This window comes from Leguminivora glycinivorella, chromosome 1 (genome assembly GCF_023078275.1).
Source record: "Leguminivora glycinivorella isolate SPB_JAAS2020 chromosome 1, LegGlyc_1.1, whole genome shotgun sequence".
Lineage (NCBI taxonomy): Eukaryota > Metazoa > Arthropoda > Insecta > Lepidoptera > Tortricidae > Leguminivora > Leguminivora glycinivorella.
The window spans coordinates 7248116-7266078 of record NC_062971.1 but is presented as its reverse complement, the minus strand read 5'-3'; the positions used below and the strand labels follow the sequence as shown (position 1 = coordinate 7266078).

Genomic DNA, 17963 nt, shown 5'->3' with positions numbered 1-17963 from the left:
GACATGTCTGTCTGTGGCATCATAGCTCCCGAACGAATCAATCGATTTTGACTTAGTTTTTAATGTTTAAGGTGAATTCGACGACAGTTTTTTTGTACCACGTAGGTGGGAAACAGGCATACGGTCTGCCTGATGGAAAGCGGTCACTGTAACCTATGGACGCCTGCCACTCAAGGAGTGGCACATGTGCGTTGCCGACTCATTAGAAACTTGTACAAACCTGTAGGTACTTAGAAGGGGCCTGGGTGCCGACGACTCAAAGGACAATCTATTGTCCTAATTAGTTCCGTAGGTCCTTCCTCGTTGAGCTCTGGCTGCCTCACTCACCGGCAGGAACAATGAGTAACGCTCTGTCTTGCGTGAGCGACGGGCGACGCGACGCGACGCGACGCGATGCGACGGCGATGGCTCAAGGTCATCGCGTATCCATCGCGCGAAACTTCGGCACTAGCATTTGGTGATTAGAATCAGAAGATTCGCCGTTTTTCACAATGTGCAAATGGTCTAGCGGGTTTGACTTCTAGGTGGAATCGTTTGCGCCATGAGTGTCGTGAGTTCGAATCTCGGCTCACGCAATCTTTTTGCATTTTTATTTACTTTTTTCTTTTATGTTCTACTAGCTTTTGCCCGCGGCTTCTCTTGAAAGACGGACAAACAAACAGACACACACACACTTTCCAGTTTAATCAGTATGGATTATTTGATTTTATTTACCTGCTTATTTCTTTCTATAAGATTCTACTTTCTTATTTTTTTTTTAAGAATTTCGGGTTTTATACTAACAAGGAAAGTTGTAAGTAGCACACAATAATACTGCATTTTGTTTTTATTAACTTAATGTTTATTTTAATCCATACTAATATTATAAACGGGAAAGTGTGTGTGTGTCTATTTATTTGTCCGTCCTTCACGGCAAAACTGAGCGACGAATTAACGTATACTATTTACTTATAACGAATGCTATTTACTTAATGTTGAAATGAAAAAATGTCATACAGTATAAGCCAGTGTTTTTTAATGCTGCCATCTAGTGTCGACTGGCATAACCACTACACTAAGAGCCCTTATTCCTTAGAGCGTTCATCAATTTCGTGAAATAGCCATTGATAGATGGCGTTGGCGCTCGTCGTTGGCGTCGGTTGCATAGATTTCATCGAGGGAACCGGCCCCTTCCCCTTCTCTTTGTGGGGAGTAGTCACGTGCGATTTCATGACTATTGGAATAAATCGGATCAGTTTGACCCAAGGAACAATTTTGCCAAGCAGCATCGCCACAGGCAAAAGTGCTAAGTCGCTGGGCCTTACTTATCCTACAGGGTCCCATTTAATAAACAATACAAATTGTAAATTGTACCGACAATTTACAATTCTACAAGTTTCTGTTCAATAAAAATTACAAGTTACAAATTTGTCATAGTGGAAAATTTACATAATTGTAGGAGTTAAGCTACAATTTTACATATTTCTGTTCAATAAACATTTTCACTTGACAGGTGATTTTTAACAATTTTGTAAGGAAATGTGCTTTATTGAACACATAATTGTAATTACAAGTTTACATATTATGTAAATTGTAGTACAATTCTGACAGGAGATTAATGCTGTGTCGAAACTCGGTTTAAAGTGTGCTTTACGATCTGCATAATCAAAAAATAAATGGTTCTAACAACTAGTAGTGACAGTAATGGGAAGATTATGAATATCGTCGATTTTTTCGTAAAAGGATACATTTTACTTTGGATGTAACGGATTTTACGTTTAACGAAAAATTCCGGGTGAGCAAAACTGCCGTCGAATATTTACTTAATTAAAAATAGGGCAATAGGGCAAATAGGGGGTTATCTTCAAAGTGAGACTAATAGAAATGCAGCTCTTTCACCCACTGAACAGATTTTGCGTGCGTTGCACTGGATGAGCTGTGGCTCTCAATATCATGTGGTAGCAAATGCACATGAGTATTCTAGCCTTTTTAGGGTTCCGTAGTCAACTAGGAACCCTTATAGTTTCGCCATGTCTGTCTGTCCGTCCGTCCGTCCGTCCGTCCGTCCGCAGATAATCTCAGTAACGGTTAGAACTAGAAAGCTGAAATTTGGTACCAAAATGTATATCAATCACGCCAACAAAGTGCAAAAATAAAAAATGGAAAAAAATGTTTTATTAGGATACCCCCCCTGCATGTAAAGTGGGGGCTGATATTATTTTTCATTCCAACCCCAACGTGTGATATATTGTTGGATAGGTATTTAAAAATGAATAAGGGTTTACTAAGATCGTTTTTTGATAATATTAATATTTTTGGAAATAATCGCTCCTAAAGGAACAAAAAGTGCGTCCCCCCCCTCTAACTTTTGAACCATATGTTTAAAAAATATGAAAAAAATCACAAAAGTAGAACTTTATAAATACTTTCTAGGAGAATTGTTTTGAACTTGATAGGTTTAGTAGTTTTTGAGAAAAATACGAAAAACTACGGAACCCTACACTGAGCGTGGCCCGACACGCTCTTGGCCGGTTTTTTTACTATTATATTTAACTTGTGAATCTGGCAGCCTATTAGCCTAGCTTATTTGCGTCCTGAAAACTTGTCATACTACCTAAATCGAGTGTTATTAGGGGTAGCTCTGGCTCACTACGACTTTCTTTTATACATTCCGGCGGCCGCGACGACTGTGGCGACGACCTTCTCGCTGCGCAACAGAACTCAATGTCGCATGCATACTTGTAATTTTATACTTATATATTCTGCGGTGTTATTAAAATAGGACGGAAGTAACTATGGCTTTGGATAGTTATGAAATAGCTCACCACGGGTCTTCCTTGGTCGCGATATTTCTCTCTAAATACGTTCTTGTAGGTAGTGTTTTCGGTTGTTTTAGTTCGGCTCCCTACTGACGTTTGACCTCCGCTGTTTAAGTAGTCGAAGGTGGTTACACTGGGGATAAGTGAATGTTGTGTTACTCATCAATTTATTATCCTATACGTATAGCAAATTCTAAACAAATCATGCTCCTAAAAGCGTTATCGACCACTATAAAATTCTAGCCCACAATGATGTTCTAGAGTGTTCTGTGTGTTACCTCGAAAGACAATGCAAAATTACCTTACAAGTCTTCGCATAGAGTATTCCTTCTGTTTTGCATAATTGTCTGCGGCGGTGTGTTTCTTCTTTCTTGGTCTCTTGTTACTTTCTTTTACTTTATTGGCATATAAACTGAGTGAGGCAAGGAGTCGCGCCTTGTCCCAAAACTGACGACGCTTCTTTAAGAATGTTTGGTTATGGGATTGCTTTGGGGCTGTAAAAACACACAATAAGCAACATTCTGCAATGTTTGTTGAATTGCTAACCATTAATTCTGTAGATCGATCAAAAACCACAGTGTAAGGAAAATTGTCAGTTTTGTTCCGTCTAAATAAGAATTCCGTATCGAATACAGATGTGCAAAAAGCTTTTCCTTCGTATTTTTACGGAAATATACCCACGTGTCATGCTATTTCAGTTAGTCTTGGCACAAAACGTACTGACGCTGTCTGAAGTTCTGAACCAGATACGAATGATTCCAGAATCTGATAAGATGAAATATAAAGACGTTGACGCGGGCAGATTAGAAGATCATAAATAATGATGATGATAAAATTATGAATACAGAAGTTTTGGGAACTGCCTCTAAGAATATTGTTTTTGATTAATTGAATAAGAGAACGAGCAGAGGTAGACCCCTGGATAAAGAAGACTCCCAAAAAAGATAAACTAATGAGGAATGATGTGACGGTGATGTGAAGGGTCAATCCTTGGAGAGTAGATGAAGAAATGCTTGTTTATAGGATGAAGGAGAAATGTGTCGCTTAACTTCAAACTTGGGTAAATCCATTTTGCTATAAGGTTGGTTATCTTTCAGATTGATTATTTAACATATTTTTTATATATTCAACCTTAAAGCAGAATCGTTTGAAGTTAAGCGACACAAATATTGAACTTACAATGATTTCGTGACGTTTTGAGGAGCTGTTTCAGTAGTTGAGTGGTTGGAGGGTGTGGGCCGTGTGGGGTTACACTCGGGTACTTTCGAAGCGAGTTCACGAAGCTAGCCACGTATCGCTCTTGCTGCGGGCTGAACTGCCATCCTTTAATTATGTTTTTAATTATTGTGAATTTATGTACCATATTTAACAAGTTACTCACAGGTAGAGATGGGTCGTGGGTAAATACCCAATCTACCCACCCAGGTATTTACCCGGTAAATACCTATCTACCCGGTATTTACCCGGTAAATACCTATCTACCCGGTATTTACCCGTATCTACCCAAATTGACGGGTAGATTCATTTCATGTTGCACATGCTGATTTGTGTTAAAATGGAGATAAATACTAAGTTAGTGCTTGTAATTATTATACACAATTCAAAACGAAACTGTTCAGTCAAATATATAATAAAGATTACAGAAGTTTCAATGTATATTTTTAAAAATAATTAAAAAAATATGTTTTACGTGTGCTTTTTAGATTGCATTAAATAGTCGTATTTATACGATAAAGATAAACTTCCTAGTACTGGTTGGAGGGGGTTATGGTGGGGTTAGGGGGGGTAAAATGTATTTTTTTTCATATTTCATGGAAACTATCATGAATATCGAAAAGTTTTGTATGTACGAACTAAAGTAGACACAATTTCCTACAAAAAAGTTTATATACATTTTTGTCATAAAACATACTATGTATGAGTTATGAGCTTCAAAAAGTGATTTTTGAAATATTTTTATTCACATATTTTCATTTACAATTTAATTTATCAGACTTATAATTTATATTAAAAGCATTTTAAATTATTTCCGTGTGTCAGAGAATGATATTACACCATTTTTATAGTTGGAAAGATACACTAAAATCACATTTTATCTCATAGCAACCTATTCGTTCTCAATTTGAATAAACATTATGTGTACAATTACAAAGACTGACTTAAATTAATCTATTTTAGCCCAAAACACCATTTAAAACGTCAAATTTGGAAGAAAAATGAAAATACCCGCGTATTTACCCGCGGGTAGGTAAATATCGGGTATTTACCCGGTAAATACCCACCGTCGGGTATTTACCTGGGTAGTTACCCATCTCTACTCACAGGCCATGCCAAACAGATACCATTCAAATTAACCTGCGAGTCAGAAAAAATACTGTTTGATAGATTCATAATATTTAATAACATGATAGACAGGATTCATAAAAACGAAGGTATATAAAAAGAAGTCTGTGTGAAAATATACCTCTGCTTCCTAGTTTATTTAAATTTCCTCGATAGCTATGGTCACTGCGTGCAAAGGAATGCCATCGATTGTTATTCCCCACCTCGAAATTGCCAAACTCTGAAAACATGTTTTAACATAACTGTTTAGAAACATAGTCCTTATTGTAATTTTAACTAAGTCTTCGACGGTTTTTAGAAAATGATTATTACGCATTACAAATTCAATAATTATAATCCTGTTCTTTAAAGGTTCAAGTTTAAACTCCTCCTGAAACTAAAATTATGACACCAGTGGCCCATTTCTCGAAGCTGAGTTACAAGTTACAAGCGGAAGTCTCTTTCCTACCTGTCATATTAGATATTGACTACCACTTGTAAATTGTAACTTGTAGCTTCGAGAAATGGGCCCCAGTACAAGCGCTTTACTATTGGTCACTAGGCAGTTGGAAATATGAAAGTTTTTCAAAGACAAACCTGATGATGGTTTTGGCCTCTGTGGTGGGAATTCTCCGTGCAGACGATCAAAGGAACGGGTGTCTACGCCGCAATGGGAGACCTGTAGACATTACAATGATATGTACAATATCCGTGGGACATCATATACTTATATATCCAGACGCCCACAATCTTTTTGCTTTGACAAGTAGATAATGACCTTTGGCATAAAGATCACCTTTTGTGTGCTAAACTTTCTTTTGTCCAAAAACTTAAAATAAAGGAATACCTGATAGGTGCTGGCAAATGGTTCTGGAGATAATCGCCGACGTCTATAATTGTGCTCGGATACGGTTTGTGATGCTACTGCATTTGAGGAGTTGCGAGACGGTCGCGGTGCTGCAAATTATAATAAAATAACAGATTGAACTACTCTGCAGTTGCCAATAAGTGTACAAGTAAATCACGTGAATTTGTTTTTATGAGAGCTCTATGGGGCAATCATGGCTATCTTCGAGGAGTTCAGTAGTATTTATTTTTTCCAGGTTTAACCCTTCAAGCGCCTTGTTCCAGATCTGTCCCAGGCAATTTAAACTGTAATGAACAGATTGAAAGTTATTAATTCAGTAGCAAATTTTTGACAACGGCGTTCCAGGGGTTAATACGCTGGGTAGGGACAGGGACAAAGTAACAACTCCATATAATCTACCTAATCTCTAGTCTCTTTGGTATACTGGCGTGACTATATAAGAAAGAACTCACTGGTTAGCTTTTCCGGTAGTCTCCATTGTCGGGAGCTGAGAACATTAAAAGCTAGTCCCTCGTCGGTAAGCCAGCTCACCACCGCAACCAAGCCCTCGCCACCACCTTCCATTATTGCTGAGGCGGCAGAGGAATATGCTGAAAAAAGTAGGTACGTCTATTAATTAACATGAGATTATTTGTAAACTGAAATAGATACCATACACTAAAGAAAAAGCGATCAAGCCCACTGGTGGCGAAGCCGGGAATCGGGAATTTGATTTGTTCCCTACATCGATGAGATTATTTGCACTGATTGAACGTAAAACTAAAAAAACGAGGAGCATTTTCATTAAACTCGCGCGATGCCGATGGTATGGAAACTATTACCTTCATTTTCGACACAATTGTCATTTGTTGGGTTGCACACTATACTACACTCACTAGGTATCAGTGGCGGCTGGTGAAAATTTCTGCTGCAACACTGAGCAAAAATAAACCCATTTTAAGGTATTAGGTACTTTACTAGTACTCAATTTTAGGCAAGCCGGTGGGAATCGGTTTGTATGGACCAGCCGCGTCATTCGCTAAGGGCTCATATGCACACTGGGCGTAGTCCTCGTTACGGAGCGAAACATGTCGAGCGTTTTCCGACTATTTTCACGTGAGTGACCGGGTTTATACGTTTAATAAAACTTGAAAATTGAGCTAATTATGTGTCTGTTTGGGATACTTTACGGTCATCTTCATAAGCCGCAACGAGGAAGCGCACACTTCGGGCTTAGTACAGCCCTGCCACGCGTCGTGATGAAGAACGGGCCTGAAATTCATTATTAATTGAAACCAATTTTTTTATAGGGACTGTCTGACTTATAGACACGGACCTATCATTTCGCTAACGTTTAAAGACATCTGGAGTCTGCGTAAGAGAAGCAGAGAAGCTAACCCTCGAGTGCAAAAGAGGCTGAGTACAAATGAGAACACATTCTATAGGATATTCTTCCACAGATTGACTGAGTCTCGGCCAGTGTGTCCCAAGGTAAGCTCAAGAAGGCTTGTTTTGTGGGTACTATGAAAAGATGACTATTTTTGACATTCTATTTCTATGTTCTTGCTAAAATTAAGCAGTGTTGTGGATACTCAGAAAACGACAGATGTAATATTTGACATAGGTGCGTAGAAACATCCATAAGTTTAGGAACAAAATATTTGTGCTCGTCACGTTCGTTTGATAATTTATTTATTTCCGTATTATGTTCCGGGTGTCTCCAAGTTAATAGGCTAATGTTCTAAATATTACTTACATGTTACTTAAAAACTGTAAATAAATAAAACAATAACAATTTAGACTTTCAATCAATAAAATCTAGCCTTTCATGACAGTTTTCAATTATGAAATTTCTTTAGATTGTTTCTTCTTCGTGGCTATTGGAATAAAAAAGTTCTAGGTTTTAATACTGTATATTTGATGCAGAATCAAAAAATATAATACTCACTAGCATTGATTTATGTTGGATTGATGTCTTGGATTCAGTGCCATACTGATTTATGGTACCTATCTAAGTTTCTGTATCTATAAATTCTAGAGCACAAAATATATGCAGCAACAGCAAGGTACTTTGATAATAAAGAGCTGAACGTCGACGTTTCTCTCCGTCTGGTAACGTCCCTAATGTAATTTTAAGGTAAGTTTAGTATTAACCATGAATATCGATAATACCTACCTTTTTTTTTAATACTACGTCGGTGGCAAACAAGCGTACGGCCCGCCTGATGGAAAGCGGTCACCGTAACCTATAGACGCCTGCAACTCAAAGAGTGTCACATGCGCGTTGCCACCCCATTAGAAACTTGTACATTCCCTTTTGCTGTATTAAATACACAGTAAAAAGGTGTGTACAAGTTCCAAGGAGGGTTCGGGTTGCCGACGACTCAAAGGACAATAGACGGAATAAGTTAGTTCCGTAAGTCCTCCCGTCATCTGCACACCGCACCCTAGTTGAGTGTGTGTTGTTCTATGTTTATATGGTATTAAGTATTTCAGTGAAAATTAGAAAAAATAATACTTGGTCCAAATTAAACAGAATTTAATTATTCTTTTTCTTGTTTACAATTTGTTTAGCCCCAAAAATGTAGGTACTTGATTGCTTTTTTGGCACTGTACACAATAACTATGCTGATTAATATAATACAAGCTATAACGTCGAGGAACATTTTCTCCCAGGCGGGCATGAGCGAGGCGGGGGAGCGTAGATGCGGCGCGCCGCGCGTGCGCACCACGTGCTCCACCCAGTGCACCAGCTCCGCGCCCGGCGACACCGGCCGGTCGTGGTAGATCTTGGATATTTCCTCTGCACGTTTCTGGAATCTGAAGAAAACAAAAACACTACGTTCAGTTCTTATCCCAGCTTCTCCAGCTAGATTTATCGCGTCTACTTCACACTTTTACGAATGTGACAGAGCTGCAGAAACGGAACTGGTTATTTCCGACACGTAAACTGTATATTGCCATTTCCAGCAGTAAAAAAAGGAAAATAAAAAATTGTATGCGCGAAGGAAATGAAGAAAATTGTGCATTTTTCTACTGAAAAGTTGCTTTGTTTGACATGCAGCCGGCTATAGATTGGATAGATTGTGAATATGGGTAATTGGGTAATAATTCCCAGATCATAATTATGGACTCAAAGTCACGCTTGGACTCGCGAAAACGCAAATTGTGCTGAACCGTCAGGTTAACTTACGTATTATCCTTAACCATAGTATCAATTGCAACTTTCAGGTCCTTTGGCAAATTCATTGACAAGTTTACTCTGAGGGCGCTTCCTCTTTGTACCCCTCTGTTGATGTTGATAAATTGGTCGAAGTAAATGGGCACACCAATAACTGGAACGCCGAAATGCACGGACTCAATGGAAGATAGTAGACCACCGTGTGTGATGAAGAACAGAATGTTCGGGTGAGCTGAAAATAAAAATAGCCATATTTACAATTTATTAAAATTCCTCCTTAAGAGACATACAACTTTAAGCTGGCATGGCCATAGGTAGCACATTTGAGAGTAGCCAAATTTCATCCGTTCAAAAAAGTTTACGCCAAAGGTTAGTTCGCATCTATTCTATAGGTATGTCCTATCATTTCTTCTACTGTCTTACCTAGTATACTAGTTTGTGGTGCCCACTTTAAAATATGGACGTTCTTTGGAACATTTTGCAGATCTTCCTCATATTTCCATATGACCGTTTCTTTTAAAGTTCCAAACATGTCTAAAAGACCTTTCGTGACCTCCTTTGGTATGTCCTTGCTTTTCCATGTTGAACCCATGCTGAAGTAAATAAAGCCGTGTTTGGCGTTATCCAAAATTGTACGTATTTCCTGCAAAGTTCTTGATTGAGCACATCACACAATTAAAATATATTAAATAGATTTTTTTATCCCATAGCCCGGTTAATTTTTGAATCTATATCAACTTTCAAATAAAGGATTAAGTATTTGATAGGTAGTCCTTTATCCTTTATTGAGTTGTGTGTCTATAGACGACGGCTTTAATATGGCAGATACTGCCTCAGTATATTTTCCCATGTCATGGGAAATAACAAGAACAGCATCTATTCCATGTAATACAACTAAAATTAGCTAGTACCTACATTTCTTAAGCCATTATATTATTGATCTTACTTACTTGTGGAAGTGGTTTTGGCGGTGTTTCGATATGGTAACCCCCTATAAACTTAAAGTTTTGTGGTACACTTGGCATCAGACCATTTCCAGGGAACTCATTCGACAGCACCATGGATGCGTTATAAATTACGTCTTCGTATGTAGGGAGGAGCTTATTTCTTTTAGCAAAGAGTGGCTCAAAATACTGTTCGTAAAAAGTCCTTTCTTTGTGTGCTATGTTGGTCCTGAAATTATTAGAAAAATAGGTATAGACTGTTATACTATTTTATGCAACCGGCGTTTAAAAGAGGTCAAACATTGTGTGTAACTCAGGAGGTAACTATATTAAATATTCGTGTTTAATGTCCCCCTTTCCTTCCTTGTTGCACAATGTACTATTATGTAGGGTTTGCAAGATCTATGCATGACCCTGTAAATGACAAATAACAGTTCGGGAGTAGAAAAAAACATAATATAACCACAAAATTAAAATTTTGAAAAATCCCCCGACCGCGACATAGTGGACCGATTTTCATGAAACATGGCTAAGAACACTCCCGACTAACTCAGCTTTCAAACAAAAAAAATTAAATCGGAATCGGTTCATTCGTTCGGGAGCTACGATGCCACAGACAGACACACACACAGACAGACAAACAGACAGACAGACAGACAGACAGACAGACAGACACGTCAAACTTATAACACCCCTTCGTTTTTGCGTCGGGGGTTAAAAACACATCACACGACCTCCTTCGCAGCTAGGCCGCAATTGTCATGCTCATGTCAGTGTCAGGGTTAAAGTGCATGTCACAACATTTCATATAGTTTTGTAGCTTTAAGAAATTTAGGAATTGTGTTGTGATAATGGCAATTTGGACGTGTATTGTGTCGCTTTGTACTCCTCTGTGAATGTTAACATACCTAATGGTGGAAGTACTTAAATGGGTAGGCAATAACTTGTACTCCGAAGTGTTGTGTTATGTGAATGAGTGACTGTGGATGCTCCATTAAATCCATGTCCAACGCTGCGTGCTAGTACGCGTGAGTTTTTCGAAAATTATTCTCTAGGTACTTAAGTAATAAGGTGATGACGATGAACAGATGCGTGTATTTTGCTAAATATATCTTACATTTGCCCGTGTGGTGACGGGTTAACAATTTCACCACCCTTTTTCTTCCCGGGGGTGTCGTAGAAGGCGACTATGGGATATGGGTTAAATGTTAAATTGTGGCGTAGGCGAGAGGCTGGCAATTTGGTACTGCAGTGTCACAGTTTCATTTTCTTTCAACCCCTAATTTGCCAAGAGTGGCACTGAAATTTGAGTAGTTTTATGTGCTCTACCTACCCCTTCCTGGGATACTGGCGTGATTGTATGTATGTGTGTATGTATGTATATCTTACATTTTTATAAACATCCATTTGATCTGGGTCCAGAACTTAAGTAGCCGTGTTCCCCACGTGGGGAATGGTGGGATGTCAGGGGTCAAGTAGTCCATCGCGTAAGCAGGGTTGGTGGTCTCATCGACCAGCCGTAGGGCCGGCCAGTGTGGACCCATGGAGTAGGCCCAGATTACCGGACAACCGTACAGAGGGCCCAATCTGGAATTTCAAGATAATACTCGTATCATTAACATTAATCAATAAACTTTCCTTATATGAGTTATATCAGTGAGAGTGAGAACAGTGCCGCGTCGCATGGCACTTTCATGCAAGAATCCACGAGTGATAGGCCCTACCTATTACGAACGCCTACCCGCCGAATTAAGAACTGAAATCTCTGACGAAGCATTTGAACTTCAACTGAGGAACTTTTTATTGAAAAATCCATTATATTCGGTAGGAATTAAAATTGTAATAATTTACTTGACATTTTGAACTATTATTATTACCAATTGCTCATAATTTCATTTTAATATGACGATCATTATGAGATACCTAACTATTAGACTTTTAATTTGACTTGTGCTATATTATTTATTTAGTTTTTAATGACGGTGGTTTTGAAAACCACATTTACAAATTGTTAATTTAATAATTTCTATTGTTTTTGAGTATTATTGACGTTATATTATTGTATCTTTGCATGCCAAATTATTATAATTGACGATCATAATGTAAATTCATATAGGTTAACGTAGAATAATTTATACTGTAATTTACCATTATGAAATAAATAAACTAAACTAAACTAAACTATCACATTAACAGTTTAATTTTGTCATAGTGTTATTTTGGCGTAAAGTGGCGCAGGATAGGGCAGAGTGGCGATCTCTTGTGTCGGAGGCCAAAATCCTTTTTGGGTTGCTGAGCCAGTGAAGTAAGTAAGTTATTTTGATATACTAACTATAGCTAATATTAGCTCTAATACTAATTATATCAACTCCTAAGTTTTATAGCTGTAGAACTTTAAAATAAAAATATTGATTACAATGCAACTGGTTGATTCAATTGAATTTAAGCTAAACTGTCGCAACTGCAGGCGTAGGCGTTCAATGATCATGAATAATATAAAATATAATAAATAAATAAATAAATATTGTAGGACATTCTTACACAGATTGACTGAGCCTCACGGTAAGCTCAAGAAGGCTTGTGTTGTGGGTACTCAGACAACGATATATATAATATATATAAATACTTATATACATAGAAAACATCCATGACTCAGGAACAAATATCTGTGCTCATCACACAAATAAATGCCCTTACCGGGATTCGAACCCGGGACCGCGGCGCAGCAGGCAGGGTCACTACCGACTGCGCCAGACCGGTCGTCAAAATATGATAAGATAATATGGATCTTAGTCAAAACGTGTGGCTCTCACTCATCAACACTTTCTTCAACAGTTCAACAATCGCTTTTGTAGTACCGCAAGAAGAAAGAAAAATAGAGTTTTTAGAGTTAGGACTTGAAAAGTAAGAAACATGGCTCAACATGAGATCTTTTTAGGGTTCCGTAGTCAACTAGGAACCCTTATAGTTTCGCCATGTCTGTCTGTCCGTCCGTCCGTCCGTCCGTCCGTCCGCGGATAATCTCAGTAACCGTTAGCACTAGAAAGCTGAAATTTGGTACCAATATGTACATCAATCACGCCAACAAAGTGCAAAAATAAAAAATGGAAAAAAATGTTTTATTAGGGTACCCCCTACATGTAAAGTGGGGGCTGATATTTTTTTAAATTCCAACCCCAACGTGTGATATATTGTTGGATAGGTATTGAAAAATGAATAAGGGTTTACTAAGATCGTTTTTTGATGATATTAATATTTTCGGAAATAATCGCTCCTAAAGGAAAAAAAAGTGCGTCCCCCCCCTCTAACTTTTGAACCATATGTTTAAAAAATATGAAAAAAATCACAAAAGTAGAACTTTATAAAGACTTTCTAGGAAAATTGTTTTGAACTTGATGGGTTTAGTAGTTTTTGAGAAAAATACGAAAAACTACGGAACCCTACACTGAGCGTGGCCCGACACGCTCTTGGCCGGTTTTTTTTTCTGACCATCCTTTATGGTCTTGTCTTCACGACATTTTACATGAGAATGTTTTTAATACATTCCGTATTATAATGGTAAGGTAACACAGAGTTTTTAACCCCCGACGAAAATCGACGGGGTGTTATAAGTTTGACGTATCTGTCTGTCTGTTTGTGTGTGTGTCTGTCTGTGGCATCGTAGCTCCCGAACGGATGAACCGATTTAGGTTTAGTTTTTTTGTCTGAAAGCTGAGTTAGTCGGGAGTGTTCTTAGCCATGTTTCATGACAATCGGTCTACTATGTCGCGGTCGGGGGTTTTTTCAAAATTTTAATTTTGTGGTTAGGTTTTACTTCTAATGACAAAGTTCGTCGTATAATTAGGTACTTACGCTGCGTACAAGTCGGATTCAAAAAGTTCGATGATTACCGCATCAAAGTGCTCACTTGTGTCGTCTAAAAATTTCTTCACTTTCTCATTTTCGAATGTAGTATATGCGGTTATGAGACCCATTTTCTGTATGTATTCTATGTCAGCATGCTCAGCTGGTGGGTGGCGTATTAGGTGTCCTATGTTTAGTATATCGTCCTCTGAAATTATAAGACATAGGTTAGCTACTTCCGCGTGGTAATCGAAGAATTATTAATATTTTTATTTGCAGAGAAGCACACAGGTTGCCTTTACAATTATGTAATATGACCCGCAAAGTTTCAGATTATTTCTGATAAGTTGTTTATTATTAAGTAGTAAGAATAAAATTATCAGCAACATGTAAGTGAATGAATTGGCATTATTTTTTCTCGTCGTACTTTTACGTAATCAGTTACTGGATTTTGTAAACGACAGAAGCAAAGTTTACAAAAGATGACTAAGTATAGAAAACTTTTAAATACATATTATGGACTTACGGCTTATGAGATTCATATGCGTACTGCTGAGGTCTATGTGGCGAAAATTCTTTTCTGGGACATTTTTTGGTGGATAAACTGATATATAAGTTACCTACAAGCAAGAATTCATTCTTAATTCGATTTAAATTCTTTTCTATACAATATATTGTAGGGCCATTACAAAGAAAATGGATCCCATAACACCTGATGTTCATAAAACACACATATTTATTAAATTACCTAGTGACGGACCCAATCATGGACAGTTTAAGAAAAAAATTCGCCTGTTTTTGATATTTCACTGATAAATGTAAAAATTCTACGGCTAAGCGTGTTAAATCTTGAATGTCCTATCCTTCTTTTACATTTCAAGCGTATTGCAGAATAGATACTCCTAATATTGGTTTCTTCATAGTTAACAAATTAAAACTAGGTGTTTTTTTTCCAATTATGGACGGCAGTTCTCCAGTAATGGATCCCCCATTATGGACAGTGAAATAAGTTTAAAATTTTACTTTTAAAGCCAACTGATACGCAATGAGTCAATTTTATACACCATAAATACAATTAGTTTGAGTTATTTTAACATAGGATTGTTTCTTGTAAATTTTGGTTTTGTAAATTGTTCCTTGTCCATTATAGGAGGTACGCAGTTTTTCGGGTCTAGTAATGGACACTCGCAAAATAACGTCATTTCTTTATATCTTTGGAGGAACAAACTAGTATGTTTTATACCTTATCTCATGCTTAATGCAGTAAGTAAAACGCATTCAAGATTACACCGTCCGTTATTATTTTATTATTTTATACATGAACTCAACTCTCTTAGCAACATTACTAAGAATTCGTCTTGATATTTTTTTCAATAAACTGGTGAATTTTATCTTGTCGCCAAATCCTTCAGAAAAAACCGAATTAATTGAAACTTCAAAATGAAACAGCTCTACAACTCTAGTTTATGGTACATAGCCGTCAGTTTTTAGAAACTTATTTTAGATACTTATTTTTAAGGATTTGTGTTTTTTTGTCCATAATGGCATCACCGTCCATTATGGGGTATTTTCTTATTATGTTTGTTATTTTTATTAAATGTAATTTTGTAACCAGAATTTTAGATACAAAATTCATGCTAATTATTATGCCAGTTTTTTTACTGTTAACTGTATACAAGCATTAGTTATTATTATGCTTTTGGTCGCTCTAGTTACCAGCTGTCATGTCACCTTTATTTTTCTTGACAATAGAGTCCATTGAAAATTTTAGAGCAATTGAGTGGCTAGACGACAAGAGACGTTAGTAGTTTATAAGGAAGGTCAAATTATTTTGAGATGCACTTAAAAAGTCAGCAGTGATGTCACTCAACTAGGGACTTACAAGTTACAATGAAGATACAAATCATAAAAGCCAAATGTTTATTTAGCATATCTCGTAAAATCGTAAAAAGAGTAGGTAGTGTTCTTCAAATTTAGCAACAACACTATCTTTAACTGATTTAAAACTATTTTGGTAAACACTGACCTCATGTCCGGCGTTCGTCAGATGCCGAAGGTATCCTTCTCCTAAAATGTTGAGACTCCTCACCGGCATTTGCGCCAGCAACAATATTTTGTATGCATCTATACATGATAGTGTACACAATAATAATATTAATTTAAACATCACGATAAGGTTATTTTGTCAAACGCCGTCGTCGGCGGGCGAGACCGGAATGAAGAGATTGGGTACTAGATTGTCAATACTATGGTGGAAAATTCCCACCTGATATTGGCGCGACTATGTTTTAACACTTTGCAAATTAAAATATTTATAAAATAACTATAAGAACGTATATTTTAGTTTCACGCCAACGAACACCATCTTTTCTTTAAATTACGGAATGTGTCAAAAAAAAACCCGGTTTCTTAATAAAACAGTTTATAATATTTTGTAACAAAAGTTGAATACCTGAACATTTAAAATCATTCTGTATAAAACAAATTAATTACGCTTCTTTTTCATGTCAGTTTTGCGAAAAGTACGACTAAACACTCTTATAAATAAAATAAAAGCAGTGGCTGCACCGGCTACAACACTGATGACTATAGTAAAGAGATCTATGTAGGCCTTCTGGTACCAGGGCAGCATGAGCGCGGGGGAGCGCAGATGCGGCGCGCCGCGCGTGCGCACCACGTGCTCCACCCAGTGCACCAGCTCCGCGCCCGGCGACAGCGGCCGGTCGTGATAGATCTGGGATAACTCCTTGGCTTTTTCTTTGAACCTGGTGAGTAGACAAATTCATCATTAACTTATATGCCAGTAGGTTTTAGGTGAACACAAACATCGCATCGACAGGAAGCCGAAATAATCCAATAGGGCCAAGTTTGCCCTCTGGATTGCAAGGCCAGATGGCACTCGCTTTCGCGAAGCTAGACCAAATCCTGGAGTCAGTTGCAAAATTGAACCTTGGCTCTCAGAAGCCGTGTCATGACGCAAGTAGCAAGAATTCGATGTGGTCATCAGTGAGGTTCGCAAATATCGTTAAGTAGCTTAATTCATTCCTATTTTCTACATTTATACTTACGTCGAATTTGACAGCATTTTGTTTATAGCTATCTTCAGGTCATTGTGGAGATTGTAAGTGAGGTCTACTTTGATGGCGTATCCGTTGGCAATGGCTTTGTTTATATTGATGAACTGGTCAAAAAGACCGGGATCCCTATTGTGGGTACTCCAAAGTGGACGGTCTCGATGGAAGACAGGTGGCCTCCGTGCGTGATGAAGAACTGGCATTTGGGGTGAGCTGGAAATTAATTAACAGATAGTTATCTTTATTATACACGCGGTTAAGTTACATTTCCAAATTTTCCGTAAATTGCTGGAAAATTGAGAATATTCTGCTTATGATTAGGATGTTTTACGCAATATTCTCATTTCTCAACGGTCGATGTTTGACAGGCGTGTATAGGGTAAGAAATGTGCGAAGATCAATACCGAAAAATTTTAAAAGAGTCTGTGCAATTTTGAAAACTTCTTTTCGGTGCGGTTTCTATCCATAATTATAACTATGTTACCAACCTATGTCTAGCAACCGCCCGCAATTTTACTTTATAAAGCTGTAGCTTTACCTACTTACCCAAAATGCTAGGCTGTGGTGCCCATTTTAAAATATGAACATTTCTCGGCAAATTAAGAAGCTGGTCTTCATATTTCCAAATAACAGTTTCTTTCAGATCACCGAATACCTTTAGCAGGCCATTTACAATGTTGACTGGTATGTCTTTGCTTTGCCAGATGGAACCCATGCTGAAGTATATGAAACCGTGTTTTGCGTTGTCCAATATTTCTTGAATATTCTATAACACACAGATATTTTATTTTGGGATGTTTGGATCGATATTTCTCCTCATCTGCCTCAGGTGAATAGGTGTGCAATAACTTGCAGAAAATCTTGAAGAAAATCAACCCATCTACGATTAGTTCATCTTCAAACCTAACCAGAGCGTTGATAAAGAGCTCTGTTTCAGCTGCGACAACAATACTG

The 17963-nt window shown here is 37.6% G+C and overlaps 2 protein-coding genes across 2 annotated transcripts in view; both read right to left on the bottom strand.

Moving 5' to 3' along the window:
• Positions 1-8489: 8489 nt before the first annotated feature.
• LOC125225916 (UDP-glucosyltransferase 2-like) lies at positions 8490-16162 on the bottom strand. Its single transcript, XM_048129767.1, has 8 exons — positions 15962-16162; positions 14462-14555; positions 13945-14143; positions 11482-11679; positions 10099-10321; positions 9572-9791; positions 9161-9380; positions 8490-8787 (listed from the first exon to the last, which is right to left on the bottom strand). The coding sequence occupies exons 1-8, from the start codon at positions 16100-16102 to the stop codon at positions 8538-8540; spliced, it is 1545 nt and encodes a 514-aa protein (XP_047985724.1). The 5' UTR covers positions 16103-16162; the 3' UTR covers positions 8490-8537.
• Positions 16163-16340: 178 nt separating this feature from the next.
• Positions 16341-17963, bottom strand: part of LOC125233488 — a 35103-nt gene continuing 33480 nt past the window's right edge. Inside the window, 4 exon segments of the mRNA XM_048139527.1 lie at positions 16341-16700; positions 17004-17124; positions 17127-17222; positions 17556-17775. Of these exon segments, the coding sequence (XP_047995484.1) occupies positions 16421-16700; positions 17004-17124; positions 17127-17222; positions 17556-17775 (717 nt within the window). The 3' untranslated portion in view covers positions 16341-16420.